Source organism: Meriones unguiculatus, chromosome 8 (assembly GCF_030254825.1).
Source record: "Meriones unguiculatus strain TT.TT164.6M chromosome 8, Bangor_MerUng_6.1, whole genome shotgun sequence".
NCBI lineage: Eukaryota > Metazoa > Chordata > Mammalia > Rodentia > Muridae > Meriones > Meriones unguiculatus.
The window spans coordinates 115,592,184-115,614,655 of NC_083356.1; the positions used below are offsets into that span (position 1 = coordinate 115,592,184).

General features: G+C 41.4%; 1 protein-coding gene across 5 annotated transcripts in view; it reads left to right on the forward strand.

Moving 5' to 3' along the window:
• The window catches only part of Ccdc141 (coiled-coil domain containing 141), a 163,832-nt gene that overhangs the window by 52,410 nt on the left and 88,950 nt on the right, over nt 1-22,472 (forward strand). For all 5 annotated transcript variants that reach the window (XM_060390407.1, XM_060390409.1, XM_060390408.1 and 2 more), the window contains one exon: nt 12,405-12,521. In XM_060390407.1, the coding sequence (XP_060246390.1) occupies nt 12,405-12,521 (117 nt within the window). The remainder of the gene's footprint in view (nt 1-12,404; nt 12,522-22,472) is intronic.

The window sequence follows — 22,472 nt, forward strand, 5'->3', positions numbered from 1 at the left end:
ATTCTCTGAAGTTATGTTATCTCTAAAAGTGTGTATAATACTAGCAATTGCCAGGAATCTTATGAGGGTGAGCAAGTGAGTTTTCATATGTCAAGTACTTGGGACAGTCCCAGGCACATAGTGACTGCTGTATTGGAGCAACACATTTTGTTATTGTACCTGAGAGAGATAGTGTAGGCCCAATTTATTACCTCTATTACCCAGATCAGGTAAGGATCGGTCTTGGATCAAAGACCAATTTGTTACTTATTTTGGGTTCATAAAGGTAGAGTCAAATAAGCCACTTTTATAATCTTCATAGCCATATACATTCATGGGTATTCATATTTTAAAGGCAGTATTTCCTAACTTATTACAAAATACTTCTCAGTTGCTGGAAATCTGGGGACCACTATCCACTCAGATGACTGCTGTAAGCAATTAGATATATGTTCTGCCACATTTGGGCTTTCATTCCACCACAAGTCTAGTCACAGCCATAAAATTTTTTATTAACGATAGAAAAATAAGCCAAACTAAAAGAAGCTGTAGTATATTATGCTATATTATAATATGGCTTTTATGAGTTTGACCAAGCAAGGGCATGTTCTTGGATCAAAAGTAGAATAAGAAATTTAATATTGGTTGTAACACAATTTAAACATTGCCTTTTTGGCATGGAGGTAGAAGCCTCTTCAGTTTCTCAGTGCCGTAAACAATTAAACATGCAGTGTTCGTTGTCATCAGTCTAACTAGATATTAACATAGCATAATTCTCTGCTTGTGAGATTTTTATGCCTTCTGGATGTTCTGTTCATAGTTCTGTGGATGGTGTCGTGGCAGCGTGGACGCCAGATCGAGAGAGATTGCCAGGGGGTTACGGTGTAGGATGTGATATTCCTGTACAGTGTATCTGATAACCCCAGAACATGGTGGAAGCATACTGCATAAGAAGAGAGGGTTTGTCTGTTTGTTGCTTGCTTGATGGAGTGAGCAAAAGTACTCTGAATAGGTACATTAATAAGACAGCAGCTCTGTCAATCATTCTACACACTTAAGAAAAAGGGAAATGAGGTGAGGAACCAGGACGACTGCACATACTAACATGGGTGTCTGAAGATCTGATGCATCTCCCCTAATGATTATTTGATGAAATTGATGCTTTTGTGACTCTCGGTGCTTGTGGCCTGACGCTTTTGAAAAGGTCAGTTAATTCTCTTTGGGGAAGGAAGTTAAATGATCAACATGACAGCAGGTAGAGATGTACATTGTTTTCAGAGAGCAGTGAATGAAAATGAACTGCTTTTCCATCTTATTTGGGATGTGATCATCTGAAAAGCATATTCCCAGGGCTTTCTTCCTTTATCATCGTTTTTCACATGTAAAACAATGTGCACGTGTTTTATACCGACAGATGAGCAAACTGCCCTTTCTCTTCAGCCATAGCAACATCCTAGTTTGCAGATAATCTGCCTCATTAATGAAAATCAGAAGCAGCATGGAGTATTTTGTGCATAATTAATTATCTTGGCAAGAAGATTTATGAATGTAATTTTTCTCAATTGTTCCAATCAGGCATAAGTGAGGCAAACAAATATATTAAACCTAAGTTATTCATGGCCTTTTTGTGCAGGGGAATGTCAAGGACGTCTAGGCGAACTGAGACTGGGGACGGGAGTCTGATTTTTTTACACAAGTTGTACCTATGTGTATGTGTATATGTCTTTGCAAGGAGGGGAGGATAACAGAATTCACTGGAAAGGTTTGGTGGGCCATAATTTGAGTAGCATGCACATCATTATCACTGTGTTCCCTGTCAGCTGCAGTGAAGGTTGCATCAGAAATGACCTCCAGAGGCATACCTTCAACAAATGTAGTCTTGTGCCTGGGAAGCATCCACAAAACTTGACGTGTGTTTGCCGGCACATGCTGGCACTTTCTCATTTACTTTAGAGTCTGAATGAATGACCAGCTTACATGAATATGACATAGAATAAGGAGGGTTAAGAAGCTTAAATAATTCTTCTTTAGATGTTTCTTTTGAACACTGTCTGCTATAAGGCAAAAACAGGGGTGGGTGGGAAGGGTTATAATTAGCTTGGCAGTGTTGGAATCTGGGAGTTTTGTCCCCTAGTAGATATAAATAATGATCCATAGGTAGCTTAAAACTAGCATGGAATTATCTTTTGGTGCATTGGCCATGTCTAGAATTCTTTCTCAGGCATGGCAGCAGGAACTATAGAGTATCTTGATGTTTAGAGGAGAGCCTTGCAATTCTGAAAGCAATAGACACATTTGTGAATTAGAATGCATGCATCACTGCTTTCAGCGTCCCTGCAGGTAAAGGGCCACAGGGTCTCTGGTGCAGAGGACATGGATGCCTGTCTAGGCTTTTACACTTACTACCAAGGTTATTGGCCAGTCATCAGCCTCTGTGTCTTACTTTCCTTTGTGTAAAATGAGGCTGTTAATTGTAGCTGTCTATTCACTTGTTATAAAAATAAAGTCCTGCTTATGTATATAGATATTTAAAATACATAAATGCTTAGAGCATAACTTGACATATAAATGTTCAATAGGTCTTCAGGTGTTCACTATATCACTGTCATTTGCGAGCTATGTTAGGAACGGGCACAAAGCTGTACGTTATCCAGATCCCAGCTCACTGTGGAAACTGCTGGGTGAGTTAGTGTCTCCCAGTGTGCAGCTACAGATCCTGCCTCGTTCAGAACCAACCTTCTCTCCAAAGTACTTAAACATCAAGTTCTGGTGGCATAAAGAAGCACCATGACCAGAGAAACTTGTAAACACAAGCATTTGATTGGGGGCTTGCTTAGAGTTTCACAAGGTGAATCCATGACCTTGATGTGTCCATGGGGAGGGGCCTGGCCACGGGCAGGAATAGTGCTGGAGCTGGAGCTGAGAGGTCACATCTGATCCACGGAGCTAGATGGGCATAGAGATGGCTTTTGAAACCTCGGAGCCCACGCCCACGTATATGCCTCTTCCAGCAAGATCACAGTTCCTAGTTCTTCACCTACTGGGAATGAAATCCTCAAATAGATGAGCCTATGCTAGGGTGTTCTCATTCAAACCACCACAGGCTCCTTAACTTTCTCTACCTTTGGGCCATTTTTAAAATTAAATTAATTAATTTATTCATTTTTATATCCCAATCACAACCCCTCCCTCCTCTCCACTCTCTCATTCCCTCCCACCTTCTTCCCTCTTTTCCACCTCCTCTTCTCAGAAAAGGGGACCCCTCCCCATCTCCAGTACAAACCCATGACAGGACTAAGCGCATCCTCTTCCACTGAGGCCCGACAAGGTAGCCCAGCTAGGGGAAAGGGATCCAAAGGCAGGCAACAGAGTCCATGCCAGAGCCAGCTCCTGCTCCATTTGTTAGGGGGCCCATATGAAGACTAAGCCACCCATCAGTTACCTGTGTGTCAGGGGCCTATGTCAAATCTGTGCGTGCTCTTTGGTTGGTGCTTCATTCTCTGTAAGCCCCTATGGGCCTAGGTTCATTGACTCTGTTGGACTTCTTGAGTGGTTCTTGTCCTCTCTGGGACCTTTTAATTCTTTTATCCTTCCTCTAACTCTTCCATAAGATTCCCTAAGCTCCACCTAATGTTTGGCTGTGAGTCTCCTCATCTGTTCTGATCTCCTGCTGGGTGGAGCCTCTCAGAGGACAGCTATGCTAGACCCCTGTCTGCAAGCATAGCAGAGTATCATTAATAGTGCCAGGGGTTGTCTTTGTCCCACAGGGTTGATCTCAGGTTAGGCCAGTCATTGGCTGGCCGTTCCCTCAATCTCAAATCTATCTTTATCCCTGCATATCATTTAGGTTGTACCACAGAGCAATAATAATAATAACTGCATAGTATTGGCATAGGGACAGATTGGTTGATCAATGGAATTGAATAGAAGACCCAAAAATAAACCCACACACCTATGAACACTTGATTTTTAATAAAGCCAAAACCATAAAATGGAAAAAAGATAGCATCTTCAGAAATGCTGCTGGTCTAACTGGATATCTGCAAGTAGAAAAATGCAAATAGATCCATACTTATCTTCCTGCCCAAAACTGAAGTTCAAGTGGATCAAAGACCTCAACATAAAACCAGACACACTAAATCTAACAGAAGAGAAAGTGGGTGATAGCCTTGAATTCACTGGCACAGCAGACAACTTCCGGAACAGAACACCAACAGCTCAAGCACTAAGATCAACAATTAATAAATGAGACCTCATGACACGGAAATGCTTATGTAAGGCAAAGGACACTGTCAATAGGACAAAGCAGCAACCTACGGATTGGGGAAAGATCTTTATCAATCCTGCCCCTGACAGAGGATATATAAGAACTCAAGAAATTAAACACCAACAAACTAAATAATCCAATTTAAAAATTGGGTACAGAGCTAAACCCTGTAGCCTCTTCTTTTCCTTGCTTATACTTGTTATGGTTGACCACGTGTTCATTATGTTCATTTTGTCACTGTGATAGGTTACTACTGCAAAATAGTAAATGAAAAATCCCAGAAACAATCTTTAATTTTCAATAGCACTCTTTACAGTATATTATTATAGTAGTTTCATCTAGTGAGGAGAGTATGTGTTCAGAGGGGAAGATCTTCCAACAACTAGGGGTCAGAGCTAAAGCTTTGTAGGAAATGCACTAGACAGCTTAGGGACCAGGATGGTAATGTGGGAGAGGCAAACTGTGAGGTCACTCCTAGTATCTGTCTCTCTGTTGACCCAGATTTGCAGGTCTCTGAGAGTGTCTAGTCAGGGTTACTATTGCTGTGATGAAACACCATGACAAAAAAGAACTCGGGGAGGAAAGGGTTTATTTGGCTTAAATTTCCATATCATTGTTCATCATTGAAGTAAATCAGGGCAGGAACTCAAACATGGCTGGAACCTGGAAGCAAGAGCTAATTCAGAGGCCACAGAGGGATGCTGCTTACTGGCTTACACCCTACAGCTTGCTCAGTGTGCTTTCCTATAGAACCCAGGACCACCAGCCCTGGAATGGCACCCCTCAAGGTCAGCTGGGCCCTCTCCCATCAATCAATAATTAAGAAAATGTTCTACAGGCTTGTCTGCAGCCCAATCTTATGGAGACATTTTCTTAATTGTGCTGACAAAGTGGAACTAAGTTGTATCTGGAATGCTATGTGTTAGGTTCCTTTGGCACTGTGATTCATATTGTATAGGACTCTATCCCCTTTCTTTTTTTGAAATTTATTTATTATTTTATTAATTACGGTTTATTCACTTTGTATCTGAGCTGTAGCCCCCTCCCTAGTCCCCTCCTAATCCCACTCTCCCTCCCTCATCTTCTCCCATGCCCCTCCCCAAGTCCACTGATAGGAGAGGTCCTCCTCCCCTTCCCTCTGACCCTAGTCTATCAGGTCTCATCAGGGCTGGCTGCATTGTCGTCTTTTGTGGCCTGGTAAGGCTGCTCCCCCTCAGGGGGAGGTGATCAAAGAGCAGGCCACTGAGTTCATGTCAAAGATAGCCCCTGTTCCCATTACTAGGGAACCTACTTGGACACTGAGCTGCCATGGGCTACATCTATGCAGGGGTTCTAGGTTATCTCCATGAATGGTTCCTGGTTGGAGTATCAGTCTCAGAAAAGACCCCTCGGCCCAGATTTTTTTCTTTCCTTGTGGAGCATCTGTCCCTTCTAGATCTTTCTATCTCTCCCTTCTTTCATAAGATTCTCTGCACTCTGCCCAAATTTTGGCTATGAGTCTCAGCCTCTGCTTTGATACCCTGCAAGGTAGAGTCTTTTAGAGTCCCTCTGTGATAGTCTCCTGTCCTGTTCCCTGTTTCTTCCTCTTCTGATGTCCATCCTCTTTGCCTTTCTGAATGAGAATTGAGCATCTTACCCAGGGTCCTCCTTCTTGTTTAGCTTTTTTAGGTGTACAGATTTTAGTATGATTATCCTATATTATATGTCTAATATCCACTTATAAGTAAGTATATACCATATGTGTCTTTCTGCTTCTTGGTTACCTCACTCAGGATGATCTTTTCTAGTTCCCACTATTTGCCTGCAAATTTCATGATTCCCTTGTTTTTAATTTCTGAGTTAGTATTCCATTGTGTAAATGTACCACAATTTCTGTATCCATTCCTCAACTGAGGGACATCTGGGTTCTCTCCAGCTTCTGGCTATTACAAATAAAGCTGCTATGAACATGGCTAAACAAATGTCCTTGTTGTATACTTGAGCATCTTTTGGATATATGCCCAGGAGTGGTATTGAATAAAGAGTTTTTCTTCCATTGCTTAGAATTTCCCCACAGTGAGTGAGAGGTGATACTGAAAATAAAACTAGGGTCTAGAGACTTTTTATTCATTGAACTAAACAGCTTTCTGCTATCAAGTAGGTATAGTTAAAGAGCCTACCTAAAAACCAAACCAAACAAACAACCCTTCACACACAATCTGAGGGCAATGTGGAAAAGAAAGGAGCCCTTAAGTGTTATTATTTTTGAGGTGTAGATGTGAGAAGACATTATATGCTAATATAAACAGAATAATTAAATAGTCGGCATTGCAATTTTCATTCTAGAGAGGAAGATTATCTGTGAAGCTATTTATAAAGCAGCCGGTTTTCCTTGTGGCAAACAGTCCAACTGTCTGCCCCCTGTCACCAGATGCCTAGCATTTGAGAGTCTGGGGAGATAATGACACTTTCCTGTTGACTTGAGTAATTCGAGAAAGGCTTCCACTTTCTGCACAGGAATGTGACTGTTGTCCTCCTCAAACCTGAAGCTAGGCCCCCACACAACAGGCCACTATCTGTACCAATCCAAAAAGGTTTCCAAAAATAGAAACTCAGTACAAAATGTTATCAATACTAAAAGATAACATTGCCATAAATCTAGTTTTGAACTTTAAAATTGGCTTCATTGAGATTCCACAATCACATACAACAGGAACAAAGTGGTTTTTACTGTCCCACTCTGCTGGACAGGGATTCTTCCTAGCCAAGGAAAAGGCTGACCTGGAGAAAGTGCAAGTACCTTCTACAGAGATGTCTGGATTGACTGTTGTGTCTTAATTAAAGGTGGTTGACTGTTTGGCTTCTTGAACACAGCCTCTTGTTACAAGTGGAGGTCAGCCGGTTTCCACATCCGGTTACGATTCTCTGTGTATGGAGAAGCCAGTTTAGGCCAGATGACTCAGCATCCCAGCAGTAATTCTTCAGCTCCCAAGACCAGAGGCTCCGTTGCCTCTCCTAATATACACCCCGTCTGATAAGGCAGGTGTGTTTCTCAGTTCGCTTATCGCCTCATTAAGCACACAGCACATTTGACCAGACTGCCTAATACAAGATAAAGACAACTGCTTCCTCTGCTATAAGCAAAAGGAAGAAGAATCAAAGTGGACATTGGAACTGTGATACAGACTATAATTGCAAACATGTTGATGTTTCTGGTAATTGGATGGAAGATTGTCAAAAATGCTTGGGCTGAGAAAGATTAAAAAAAGAAAAACACAACAAAAATGCTGCCCCTTTTATTCTTTGTCAATTTCTTTTTTTTTTTTTTTTTTTTTTTTTTGTCTGAGCAGTAGCTGGTTCTGTGTCAAGAGCTGTTCTGTACAAGGAAAAGCAAAGTAATTTGAAGAGATTTTTATTTTTTAAATGTGTTTCTGTTAAGGCGGATGGAATTCCTTTTTGCTAGCTTGCCTCCCCCAGCACAGTTTTAAATAAAGATAAAAACCAAACCTCCTCTCAGTTTGTAGAACAAATTGCAGAGAAGAGAAAGTAGTGGCTTGTGGCAGTCTGGGTAGGGCTTCTGGCACCCACAGCCCTTCCCCTTTTTTGCTTCCAGGCTTTTCATCTTTGACCTTCCCAGGACGTTTTCTGCTGCTGGTGTCTTCCATGTTTTAGACTGTGTATCATTTGGAAAATGTAATCCTCATTTGTGTGCTGTCTGTCATCTCTGCCCATGCCTGGTCTCTTCCTTATCGGCTTCCTGACAGCTTGACTCACCGTTCTGTTGTCTTTTCTAACTGCACATGCTATTGAGCCTGCCTGTAGCCCTTCTATGTTAAAATCAGACCCTACAGTTCCAGCCTTCCCTTACAGTTTTTTTTCATCAACCAGGGCTTTCCCAGAATCCTTTGTTTTACTGGAAGGATGTGATGGGAATGCAAGATAAATACTGGATCAGAAAGCATGGAGTCTGACCATGACAGGACTGCTCCCAATCCTCCCTGCTGCCTGCATTTGCACTTGGGCAAATAATTCACCCTGTCTCCTCTCTATTTCCTCATTTGTTGTCTCAGTTGAAGGGTGAGGTGACATTCTAAAATGCAAAGAACAGTGCCTGATGCCTCTGAGAGGCTCACCATCCTCTCCCCTCACTGTGTTCATTTATTTCTTTCAGTAGGTATGGTTAGAGTAGAATGTCCTGTTCATGTAAACTAGCCACTAAGTCTTGTCCAAGGCTAGCAGGTACTTAGGACATTCTGCAGCTTCCCTCGTGGTAGTCTGGTTGCTCCTTCCTTCAATTCTTAAGAACTTCCAATCAAAGAAAGAAGTACATTTTAAAAAGCTAAAGTGAATATTCCTGCTTTTTCTGCTACTCCTAAAGCCATTTTCCACTACTTAGCTGATAAGGTCAACTTCTGCAAAAGGCTCCTCAGATCCCCATTCCCCCTCCCTCTGTGCCCCCCACATGGAAGTCCCCCAATGTTTACTGACTGATACCTCACTCCACCCTTCTCCTTGCTCTGCTATTTAAATTCTTCTTAATTAAGTCTGAGTCAGTCTTCAAATTTACATTTAACAACTAAACATATTCTGAGCTCCTTTGACTAACATAGCCAGCCAGAGATAATATAATGCAATGGATATGTATGATTTTAAATACCCCAGAAGTATCTAAAAAAAAAGAGAGAGAGAGAGAAAGGCACATAACAAGTGAAACATGATATATATTATTTAACACAACATATCCATATACAATTTGATAGATAGTGAGTACTAATATTGCTAATGAGGTATTTACACTTTTTAAAATCCCATCAGCATCTCTGATATGCAGTTTATGTTCACGGCACTTTTCAGGATAGACTAATTGCAGACCAGCTAGTGTGCTGGCGGTGGCTCTTCTATCGCACAGTTCAAGTCTACCTACTTGGCAGAAACCTCTGCACCTCTTCTTTTACTTTTGAGATAATTCTTAATTTTTTTAGCATTCCAATTCTTCCGTCCCTCCCTCTCTCCTTTCTTCCTGCCTGACTTCCTTCCTTCTTCCCTCCCTCTCTCCCTTCCTTTCTCTTCTGTTTTTCTTTGTATCTTTATTGATCAACGTCAGTTTGTCTTCACCTCCTAATGAATGTCTCAGAGATTTTTTTTTTGCTTTGTTGAGTGTTTTTTGTTGTTGTTCTCTCTTCCATCCCATGTGCCTTTTTTTTTTTTTTTTTTGTGGCAGTATTCTGTAGAAGCGTTCATTGGCTTGGACGCATCACTCAAGCTTTTTGGACAGCAACTGATACAGTTTAAGAGCTTATAAAAAGGACCCCTGGAATAGCTGTGCAGCTGTCTCTAGTAACTACATGAGTGACTGCCTGGGACTCAGAGTGTTGTGGTAGACCCTCTTGTGGTTATTTAGGGTGTCTTATTTTAGCCTGAGAAGGACCGTGAGCCTGCCTGTGGGCATTGCACAGCACAGGTGGTAACCCTAATCTTGGAGGCTGTTTGTGTCTGAATGCCTCCTGGTAAGATGTAACACGCTAACCATGATCCACTCATTCCAGACATTCATACCAACTTGTTTGTGTCTCTTCCCAAAGTACATCCAATTAGGAAAAAAAATGTATACAGCTAAAGTCACATGTCTTGAAAGGCAGATATAGGGACCAAATATACTGAATATGACCATAGTTTTCTACCTACAAAGCGTTGCTCTGTAGGGTTAGTAGCATTTGAGGGCTGAAAGAGTGTCAGCCAAATGTAAAGGATGAAGTCAGTCAGTACCATTCAAAAACCAAAACGAGCTGTTGCAGCAGTGCGCAGCTTTAATCCCAGTACCTGGGGGGCAGAGGCAGGCAGAGCTCTGTGAGCGAGAAGCCCGCCTGTCTCATATCAAATTCCAGGCCAACCAGCTATACAGTAAGATCCTGTGTCAAAAAAAAATCACAGCAACTTGCTCCCTCCTGGAGCGTTCATCATCTCTGGCATGTGTTAGATGGCAAAGTTTTGACTCACGTATTACATAGGATTATCTGAGACTTGAGGCACCTCACCTGTTTGGGAAGATTAATGAACACCTGTTTCCAGCCATGTTTCGCTCACTCAGCTTCCATATTAGCTGTCCCACAATAAAACATTCTTGAGATGTCTGCCCTGATCCTGACTTTAGCCAGGAATAGAAAACGCTCACTTAGGGCACTTAACAACTAAGTAGTCTCTGGGAGTTAGTTATATTCATCATCTGTTTTGAGGAAAACCCTCAAATCATCCCTCTGGTCAAATTTTTTTGAAGAACTCACTGGTACTTTTGTGAGAGATTATTTTATAAAAAAGTAAAATAAATTTTATTGTTCTTCATGAAGTGCCCTTCATGAACTGCCCTCTGAGGTTCTTACATGCAAACTGTACTTATTATCTATTTCTAATTGGATAGCAGATAAAATGGTTTCAAAGAATTGTAAATATATAAAAACACTATGCATGTGTATCATGTTAAATATATATAACATATATAAATGTATATATGTTAAATATATATTATATATAAAAAATATATATCATAGTTTACCAACATTACAAAGGAAGTGTATTTCACATTAAAATAGCTACAGGGGTAAACATGTTATTTTTGTTTGCACTAGATAAAGGGCTAAAATTTTGGTAAGCTAGAGACACCATATCGCTCCATAACTTATTGCCTCTTCTCTGCTGGGAAATGCTGAGCTGGTTCAGACCTTCTGCTCTCAAGATCACCTGCCACACCATCGCCCCCGGTGGTCCTGGGCATCTTATCGAGGGTGAGCCCCTGCCTCTGCCATCTGTGGTGTGTGAGGGACGGTTTCAGTTTGGAACTTTACACCTAACACCCCTTTCCCTCAGCCTCTTGCTTCATGTATTCCTTCTTGTTACAGGAATTGGAAGAAAGCCTGTGGCTGTTTTAGACAAGATAACTGAGGCTGCAGAAAGACACAATATGACTCTTGGCTATGCCCACCGTTTTGAACTGGCTGCCAACTTTCATTTTTGAGGTTGGCAAAAATATCCCCAGACAACAGGGCTGAAAGACTGTAGGCTACATGCGCATGGTGGCAGGGCACAGCGGAAGAGCATGGATTTTGGAATTGTGTACGCTAGGGGCAGGTCCTTCGTCTGCTGCTTACCATCTGTCTCTAGATAAACTGCTTGCTTCAGCTCTCCAGATTCATTTGCTTTTTCTGTACATTTGTATGATTATATTGCTCTTGTTACAGACTCACTAAGGAAAAACAAAGATGATGCTCCCAACCCAGCTCGCGACATATCTAGTTTGGAGTGCTTAAAAACTGGTCGTTATACGATTCAGGGGCTGATGCTATGCAGAAGCAGAGAGTAGATATCTGGCTTTTATGATTTAATGGCTACAAAGGTTCTGTGCTCAGGAGCCTTAAGTCAGAAGCCTCATACCAAGTTATGGTATCTCTCGAAATTTGGCATCTCTGAAAATGTAGCACTTCAGGGGCTTAGAGGTGGAATGCTTGCTTGGTTTGTGGGAGGCCCTGGGTTTAATATCAGCACTCCCACAAAGTTAATTAATTAAAAAAATTAAAGCAAGAAAGCATTTATTGCTGCCTTCAAGATCCACAATATTTGTTTCTTGACGCTGTGTGCCTTGTGTCATGAATCAACTATGCATAAATCTTAGTCATGTTCTTACAGTGTCAGAGGAATTTAATAACTTCCCCATTTAGTTTCTTAATACAGATTTCCACCAGCGACAGCAAATGAAATACATTTGTACTTCCTTTTTGTCTACTAGGAAAGTTCCACATGTGCTATTTAATATCTTTAACGGGGACTGCGCAACTATATTCCGTTTATATTTATATGTAGAAAGAACGTTGTATTTGAAAAGGGCAGCATTTATGGAGCGCATGGGAATGTGCTGTTACATGTGAAAAACATCCTGATTCCTCACGTCTTATAGTCTTATAATCCACTGAGCTGCTCAGCAATCCATATGTTCTTCTGGGATTTCTTAAGCATTGAGATGCTAAAATAAAGACAAAATTAACAACCTGCATGATGATAACTTCATATATAATTGCTGTAGAAGGAAACTGAGATGCTTTGTTTTCAAAGGTTGCAGTATTATTTCTGAGTTTAAATCCTCTATTCCTGTCGCTCAAACATTTTTCCTTTCTTCTCGTCTCTTTCCCAGGTTTCTTGTTGGTTTCAGGAAACAACACGAGATCTGCAGGGACAGAGTCTGGGCTCATCTCTTTCAGACAACCAGGAGCTGATCCGTAAGCATGAGGACCTGATAGTCAAAGCAAAGGTAAGATATGTTAAGGTAAGTGGGAAATGCAAACCAGGGGTTCTCTTCAATTATGCCTGGATCAGCAATTTATAGGGGAACCAAAGAAAGGCCATTAGCTTTGAAAAACCTATTGATTTCCTAGAAATGCTCATTGTGTCATGCCATTGTTCAATGACTTCTAGAAGGACAGTGAAACAGCAGCTTCTACACACACCCACACAGCTACACACATACACTCATTCACACATATCTACACAAGCACAGCTACACATGTGCAATCATTCACACACACAAAGAGAGACACAGAACACACTCACATGTCATAATTATTACCTACTTGGCATTGCATTGAGTATAAGCAATGCTTTATTTAAACGATCACAGAACTCCTAGAAAGTTTATCATTTTTTAAAAACGATTTGACTGAAGCAAACAAATCAGAGGCTTGGGGGCAGGGTACAGCTTTGTTATAATTGCGTCTTGTCCTTGGCAGCCTTGGAGTTCAATTCTGCAGAACCCGAGGTGCCAGCTCTTTGATCTTGAGCTTCCCTATATTGCTAAAGAATGGTCCTTCGTTGGTTTGGTTTTGTTTTCTATACACTGTTGTCACCTTGCGATCTCCAGATATGGCCTGATCACTGCTCTCGTTTTCATCCCCCGCTCCCTCACCTGTTCACATTCCTCTGCTTGGAAGAACCCTGGCTCCCAGCCAAGCGGCCAGTACAAGTCATGACAGAGAACTAAAACTTATCACGGTGACTGAGTCCAGGGAATTACTGTCACCATACCTAGAGCATCGTGGGTGGTTAGTGGTTAGAGGAAGTCACAAAGGCTCCAAAACACTTGCCAGTTGGTGGCTGAAAGCAAGGAAGACCAACCAACTCATCAGATAGTTGGGGGAAGGCTTGGGGGGAGAGATTGTATTTATTTAGGCTCAGCTATTCTAAGAACCATGACAGTCTTAGTTTCATGTTACCTTCTTGCTTGTGGTTGCATGCTGCAATAGAGTGTAGGTCTTCAAAAAGTCTAGTTTCAGTGTTTGACTGTCAAAACATGCAGTTACAAAAGACAATTTACCCTATAATAACTGCTCATTTTTAAAAAAAATCTCTTCTTAAAATTTCAGCTTCAGTTGCATGTTAAGGTTTTTCCTTGAAGTTATGCAGTAATTTATTCTATGTGTATCAAACTCTGACTTGATCAGTGAGTACTATCCTAGCAATAACAACACTTGTTAAGCCCCAGGAATGATTCAAATTGCATAGGATAGCTACCTTCAATCACAGAAGCAAGAGCAGCGTGCCTTCATGAGTTAGACATTCCTAGAGTTTTGGTAGTTATTCTCTTCCCTTACAGCTCTGAGGATGGTTTAGGCTTGACTATTTGTTCACCTATGACCTTGGTTCTAGGAGGGTACTGTGTCTGGCATTGTTTGCAGTTCACATTTAAAACTCTGGGGTGTAGAGAAGAAAAGTTTCATGAATGTGCTATGTAAAAAACATAGATGACTAACCATGTCTCAAAGTAACCAAAAGGAAGAGAGACAGAAAGAAAGTAGAGGAAAGAAAGAAAGAAAGAAAGAAAGAAAGAAAGAAAGAAAGAAAGAAAGAAAGAAAAGGAAAGAAAGAGCAAGTTTGTGTCTTTCAGCCATGTCATAATTGAGTAAGAATACTTTGACAAGCTGCAGCAATTTCAAGGGCAGCAATTTGCCGGGTAGTTCCACTTCCTTGAAAGCTTTGACTGAGGTGAACATCCTAATTTATTTACTAACATTAACTCAGATTAATTTTTAAGAATTCTGGGGTTTCAGTTTCTTTAAAACAAACATGGAAATATTATAAGAGTGGTCTTCCAATTTAATCCCAGGTAAAGGATATGAGGCTGCTTTGGACTGTCCATAGCAGCTGACCGTGATTTGCCTCGTGCTATCTATCTGCCAGCTGCAGATAATTTCTGCGATTGTGTGATGTTTGGAATTCTGGGAACTTTTCAAAGGCTACATAAATTCGAGGGCCTCAGGAGGTGCGGTTGGTGGTTCTTGGTCCTCTCGGGAGGTTGGTTTCAGTTTGTTAGTAGCTAGCCACAGTCAAAGAAGAAACAAAGGGAAAGGAATTCGATTCGGGGATTTTCTTAACTCTTTTCTCCTCTCTATCTTTGCCTCTCTTTTCTAGTGTTAGGAGATAAAACTGAGGTGGTAAAGGGTAAAAAAAAGAAGAACCCACCAAGTAGCAAAGACCAGCTATGCTACACATCATATGACATATATACACATATACATATATGTATGTATATTTAGTAAAATAATAAATATATTTGCTACAGAATATATATACATAAATATTCAATATAGATAATATATATATTCAAAGAGGCCTGAGATGGCAAAACTAAGAAATTGGAGGGGTACAAGAATCTCTGTATAGATAAGATCATGAATCCAGCAGAAGCTGCTGTGTTGACTGAGAGTCAAGCCACGGCAAGGCCACAGGATTGAGAGAAAAGCTATAGAGTCCAACTTCAGAGCTAAAAGGCCAGCACTGGGTCCAGATGAAGGAGTGAGTGGCTGGATGAATGTCAGGTGAAGATGAGTGAAAATACAGTTGGACAGAACGAAGTTTGAAGAGAGAGTATCAACAGCAAAGACCAAGCCAAGCTGAAGCCCCTGAGAGTTCTGCAGGTTGACCAGGTGTGAGTTTTTAGTTAGCCGTAATCCCCTGCACAATGAAACTTCAATGAAGAGGTCTGTGAGCAGTAAGATACAAATTTAGAAGAGCATTTGACACTCTACCATTTAATAAAATAGTAGTAGTAGGTTTTTCCTTCATGCTTGTAAGCTCCCCAACTGTGGGCTCTTGGCCAAATTTGCAGTCCCATGCATGTGCCTCCTCTTACAGAGTTTGCCTTAAATCCAACCAGAAGGTGGTTGGTAACCCCTATGGCATTCATACTACTATTGCATCAAGGACAGATCTTATCACATGGCTCATCATTGCAGTTCATAGGGCCCACGGCTTGGTAAGACTGTTGATGGATGCCTCCTACCCATAGCATAGCACCTGCATTGCACCGTTCAGTGCATCTAACTCATGAAGTTCTCGCTAGGATATCTACTGTTTGGAAGGCCACATGCTTCTATTCCAGACATTCGCACGCCCCTGACATCACTGTGTTCCATTTCCTGGGGAGACATGATGTCATCCCATCCAAGTCCCTCTTGGTGAGCAATGAGCTTATTAGGATTCCTTACAGAATCATAGGTGAGGGTTATTTGCAGGTGAGTCACTGAAAAGTGCATCCCAGCATGGATGATGATTCACGACTTTCCTCCCAGAACCCCAATCCAACCTTCCACTCCCTGTTTATTTTTACACACCCAGCTCAATACCCTGATGGGGAAGAATTACATGTGGCTGGGATCTCAGGTGAGGGTCTCGTGACCTTCCCTGGCTCCTGTGAGGCCTGATCCGGTTGGGCCTCCGCCATGGACTCACAGACACTCTGTGTTTACATGGCAGTGGTCAAGGCTGGAGAACTGAATCCCAGTAGGCTCAGCCTTCCTAGGGCTCCCAGTTGAAGGGACTACAACATCCACAGGCTTTTACGTGGCTACCAATGCCTTCCCTCAACTGCTGGTCCTACAGAAAGGACCACATCCCCCATATGTGAAACCAGAGCAAAATGAAACTCTGAAGGCTTTTCTGTACAAGCTACCGAGACTTTCAGGTTGGCAATGCCAATGCATGTAGCCAGGCATGGGCTAGAGAAATCACCCCAGTCAGCTGACCACAGAGCAGCTCTGTGAACAGTGTTAGGTGTGCCTGGGGACACAACGGCCTTTGCCACTGAGATTCTCCTCAGCCACCTCGATGATCTTCAGTTTTTGAAGACTGAGTGTATTAAAAAGGGCCGTTGAAGCAGAATGTCCTCAGTTCCTTTCTAATTCTTTTTCCCGCATACTCCTAAGTAGACTGTGTTCTGGAGGCAGACATGTGGGGAAGATGTCTATTGTGCTATGATTCTTTCTACATGAAAAAGCAAAACCAAAATGGAACAAAATGGGCTTAAGTTCCTGCTATATCAGTCAGAACACCAGATACAATTTATTTCTCAGTGCCTCATTTTCATGGACCCCTGCAAAGAGGAAACTTAACAATTCTTGGAGGAAATGTTTGTGCATTCACCTACCTGTAAGTCTTACTCCGAAAATATTGTTGACTTTTCCATCCATCAGGCGAACTTTTCAGACAGTTTTCAATTTTGGGTTTGCAATAATCATATTCCCTTGAGAAAGGACTCAATGTCTTAGTGTCCCAAATAGGAGGCAGCACACTGCATTCTGGACTCATGTTTGTGTGTGGGTGTGAGGTTATCGCTTTCAAAGAGAATTGATCAGAAATAAGGCAGCAAGTGGGGGTCATTACTGAAACCCACGTAAGGTCAGGTTCACGGGGAAGGCGGGTGTGTGTGCTTCCCACGGTGAGACTGAGAAGCAGAGAGCCTGGCGGCACGGGTTGTCAGTCTTCTACGTCTTCTCCAAATAGACTGCAAAAATGTGTGTATTGTTGCTTGCTGCAATGCGTTCAAATCAAGAAATGGAGTGACTTTCACAGTCATTGGTTAAGTTTCAGGGTGTGTCAAAGTAGTTGAGCCGAAGTGTTATTTAAATACAACCGTGGAGTATGAGTCACTGTTTTAGCAATGCCATCTTTACTTAATGTAAAAATTGTTTTCCCTTCACATACGTGACTGATAAGGGAATAACAAGCATGGATGGCTTTAAATCATCCTTGAACGGCGTGATAGGTCAACTTGATACCCCAAAGCTTCCTTTAGAGGTCACAATCAGTTACATGTCCTGGATGTCTAGAGCTAGTCCGGCTCCCACTGTGCCAACTCTCTGTAAGTTCAGCCCTTTGCAGTTGGTGCTGTGGGGAGTGCCGGGCCAGTGCCTCTTCACTCTGGCTTCTCACTGAGCCCTGAGAAGTGCTGAAAGATTGTTGACATCTGGATCTCATTCCCAGACAATCTGTGTGGTTATTTGGGTGCATCAGGCTTAAGACATAAAAATAAAAAACAACTCACTGTCAAGCTTAAAATATTAGAGGGTTGTTTTTTAAAAAAATAAAATAAAAAAGAGAAACCGAGATCAGTCTATCTTCTAAAACTTGAAAGGTCTCAGGAGCCACAGAGGTGTCTCAGTTCTCAAGAGCACTCACTGCTCTTGCACAGGGTCCAGTGGCCAGCACCTACTTGGAAGCCCATTGGTGACTCTAGTCCCAGGCGATCCAGTGCCACCTTCCTGTATTGCACTCATGTGATGCACTTACATATATGCAGGCAAAACACCCATCTATGTAAAATAAAATAAATAAAATCTTAAAAAAAAAAAAAAAGATCTGGCATCACCTGACTCACCAGTCCACATAGAGATATAAAAGATTTTGGATAGAGTCTTGTCTTTCTTCTTTTCTTTTCTTTTCTTTTCTTTTCTTTTCTTTTCTTTTCTTTTCTTTTCTTTTCTCTTTCTTTCTTTCCTTCTTTCTTTCAGGCACATACACCCTAGGAACTTCCCACAGAACACGCCATTCTCCTTTAATGATTACTGTACCTCCTCTTCCCACCGGCTCACATTTCACACCTTGCCCTGGTAAGCTTTGGAGTCTGAGAGCTGATGGGCAATGAGATTCCCTTCAAACAAGGGGCCCTGCTCTGCAGCCCAGACTGTGTTACAATCTGTGAGAGCAGGTGAGGAGTGAGGCTGAAGAAAGCACATCTGGAAAAGCAGTGAGCACAGAGGGGACGCTGCATCTTCGAGGGAGACTTACGGCCATGCTATGCCTGTGTCCCTCTCAGATTTCCCATTGAACCTAGAGCCACAGCCTGTGTGGGACAACGCTCCTGCGAAGACTTGTGTGCATGCTAAATTTTACAAAGGCCTTGGAAGCTTTATTCACGCACGCCCACGCTTTCCCTGGTTTTTACAGATGAGTGTGTAATGGTTAAATGTTAAAACCTTCATTAATAACGCCCTTCACGGTTCTAAGGAGCGAACTGAAAGTGCTCTGTAGAAACACCACCTCCCATGTTTTGCTACAATATTCACATTCACCAGCTTCAGGATTAAAACCATCTTCCATGACTCACCATCTAGTCTGATTTTCCAAGTCACTGAAAATATTTTCCAGTTGTGGTTGACTTCACAAACTAGATTTCTGATCTTGGCCCCAAGTTCCTATAAATAATACTATTAGACAATCTTGTGAAAAGTGCCAGTGCTGTGGTCCCACAGAAACTTCATGCAAAGAAAAAAGTGGACCTTGAAGCCTTCTACTGTGAGAAAAGGAAGCAGAGTTTCCCTATAGCTTTTTTGAATAATTTGCATGCGTGGTTACCACCTATACAGCCAGGATAAGTGACTCTTTATCATCTGCTTCTCATTATGCCTTTCTAACTGAATAATACAGTTTTACTTTGTGAAAAATACAGAGAAGGTTAATACTACACACAGTGTGTGGGTGCATACACTCTTTCCTAGTGGAAATACGTATAAGACAGAAAGATAAGATCCAGCACCTCTGCTTATTTCTGGTGCCATCTCAGGCTTAAAAAAAATAAAATTGGGCCTGATTTAATTCTCTTTTTGTAAAAAAGGGAACAGTAATTGCAGCCTACTTGTCCAGTTGCTTTATAAATTAAAAATTTTAATGTGTTCAGATACAACCATGTTCAGTAAAATGCTCGGCATATGGATTCTAAACAGCAGTAAAATAAATAAAAGGATTATAAAATGTACCCTTAGTGACATTTAGAACCTTCACAATGTTGTGGATCACAGATAATTTCCACGGCCCCCAAAGGACACACCAGGCTCATTAAACAGTCAGTATGTTCTCCTCTCCAGTCCTGGCCAACCTATGATTTTTATCTCTCTGGATTTGCTTATTCCGTATGTATTACATAAATAAACACACACAAACTGACCTTTTATGTTTGGCTTTTTCCTGGTCTGTCCTCACTGTGGTGGGATACTGCATTCTTTTGTGGCTGAGAAATATTTTACTGTATAGATATACTACGCTCTTTTATCCATACATCCATGTTACTTCTGCCATCTGTCTGCTACACTGAGAATTCACATGCATGCTTGTGTGTGTATGTGAGAGAGAGAGAGAGAGAGAGAGAGAGAGTGAGAGCGAGAGAGAGAGAATGTGTGTGTGTGTGTGTGTGTGTGTGTGGTTGAATTGCTGTTTCTGTTTAATGTGCTGGGGAGTCACTTTGATGTCTTCCATAGACACCATTTTATCCCCATGGGCTCCACTTTCCCAGAGTCACCCCAACACCTGTCATTTCCATTTTGTTCTGTTTTGTACCCACCTGCGTGTGTGTGCAGGGCTAGCTGATTAACACTTCTTGCTTTCCCCTGGTAACTAACGACTGTGTAGCCTTTTCACGTGGTGGCTGTCCACTGTGCACATGTCTTTGAAGAGCTTGTTGTACAACCCCTTAATCCATAGCACCCTTCCTTGAACAAAGCCTTTTAATTCTGATAAAGTTCAACTTATTTTAAGTGCTGTAGCTGATTTTTTTAGTGCCATGTCTGCTAAATCACACAGATGTAGTCCTGTGTTCTCCAGAGGATGTTGTAGCTTTAGGTTTTGGATTTAGGTCTTTATTCTGTATGGAGTAGGTTTTTGTGAACGGGGTGAGGCAGGGAGTTAATTTCATTCTTTCTCATGTGATTGTCAAGAATCCCCGCAGCTCAGGAATTAAATAGAACAGTTTTCCCGATTTAATGATCTTGGTACGTCTGTCAGTGACCAGTGACCACGGATGTTTGGGCTTACTTCGGGATTCTCATCCCTATCTTATTGATCTATACATCTGTTATGCTTGTCTGCCACACATTTAATTTTAAAGGAAAAACATGTAATTTGTAAGTGTAAGGTCTCTCTCTTATTTTGTTTCTATTTCAAGTTGTTTGGTTTTTTGTTTGTTTGTTTGTTTGTTTTTTTATTATAGATATTTTGGCTATTCAGGTCAGCCTACAATTTCACATATTAGTATCAATCAGCCTTCCAGTTATTCAAGTAACACCCTGAAGATCCTGGTGAGAATTACTTTGCACCTCTATATATTTGGAGGAGTATTATTGTCTTAATATTTTCTTTTTAATTTTTTAATGTTATGTGTATGGGTGTTTTCCTGCATGTCTGTGTACCACATGCATGCAGTACCCACAGAAGCCAGAAGAGGGCATAGGACCCCCTCTTGAACTGGAGTTATAGATAGGTTGGTTTTGTCACCATGTGGGTGCTGGGAATCAAACCCAGGTCTTCCAGAAGAACAGCCAGTGCTCTTCATCACTGAGCCATCTCTTTAGCCCCTAGTATTACCATCTTAACAATATTAAATTTTTCGGTTCATCTCCACAGATTGTCTTTCCATTTATTTAGTGGTTTGTTTGTTTGTTTGTTTGTTTTCTGGATTTCTCCCCTTTTCAACAATAATTAGTAACTTTCAGTGTACTGTTCTTGTCCCTTTTTCATTAAATTTATTCCTAACTATTTTATTCTTTCTTATATTGCAATAAGTGGAATGGTCTTCTGGATCCCTATTCAGATTGGTCATTTGCTATTCTTCAGAAACGGTGAATTTGTTTAGATATGTAGATATATGTTTACATATATAGATATATTGATTTGTTTAGATTGATTGATGTCTGTATGAGTCTTTGCCTGCATGCACGTATGTGCACCTTGTGTGTGTGTGATGTCTACAAAGGTCAGAAGAGAGTGTCAGATCCCCTGGAACTGGCGTTTACAGATGGTTATAAGCCACTATGTGGGTGCTGGGAACTGAACCCAGGTCCTTGGTGAGAGCCACAAGTGCTCTTAACTCCCAAGCCATCTCCCCAGCCGCGATAATATACAACTAAATAGATCTGTAGTCTCTGAGGTTGTGGACAAGATTGTTCGTGCTTAGGACTTGATTTCCTTTTGCTGCTTATCTCTGTACCATCCCATCCCCTGGGATTATGCAGGTAACTGAAGATCAAAAGATGAGCATGTTTAGCTTCCTTAGGTATACAGATCTTAGTATGTTTATCCTATCTTATAAGTCCAGTATCTACTTATAAGTGAGTATATATTGTGTGTGTCTTTCTGCTTCTGGGATACTTCACTCAGGATGATCTTTTCTAGGTCCCACCATTTTCCTGCAAATGTCATGATTTCCATGTTTTTAATTGCTGAGTAGTATTCCATTGTGTAAAAGTACCACAATTTCTGTTTCCATTTCTCCACTGAGAGACATCTGGGTTGTTTCCAGGTTCTAGCCAAGTGGGCTTCCTAGTAAGGGGAACAGGGACTGTCTCTGACATGAACTCAGTGGCTAGCTCTTTGATTTCCCCACCCCCCATGGGAAGAACAACCTAGCTAGGCCACAGAGGAAGACAATACATCTAGTCCTGATGAGACCTGATAAGGTAGGGTCAGATGGAAGGGGAGGAGGACCTCCCCTATCAGTGGACTTGGAGAAGGGCATGGAAGGAGATGAGAGAGGCAGGGTGGGATTGGGAAGGAATGAGGGAGGGGGCTATGGCTGGGATACAAAGTGAATAAACTGTAATTAATATAAAAATAGAAATAATTTAAAAACCTGAAAAAAAAAAGATGAGCATGTAAGATTTCTGGTTGTTCTTTTAGAAATGTGGGGGTGAGGAGTGGAGATGAAATGGAAGGAGTGGGGGGAGAGGAGAAGCAAGATTAGATCATACTTTGTTAATGAAAATGTATTATTATCTTCCACAAGTGTCGCTGAAATGGAACATTGAGTATAAAGAAGGTACTTGTATATTTCTTTGGTGCTTCAGGAGGTCTGGGGCAATATCCGGAGTTAAGTAACCAGTATTCAGGTTATCCAAATATTTTCTTAGTATTTCACAAGCATGGGAATGTTTTCTTTTCATTC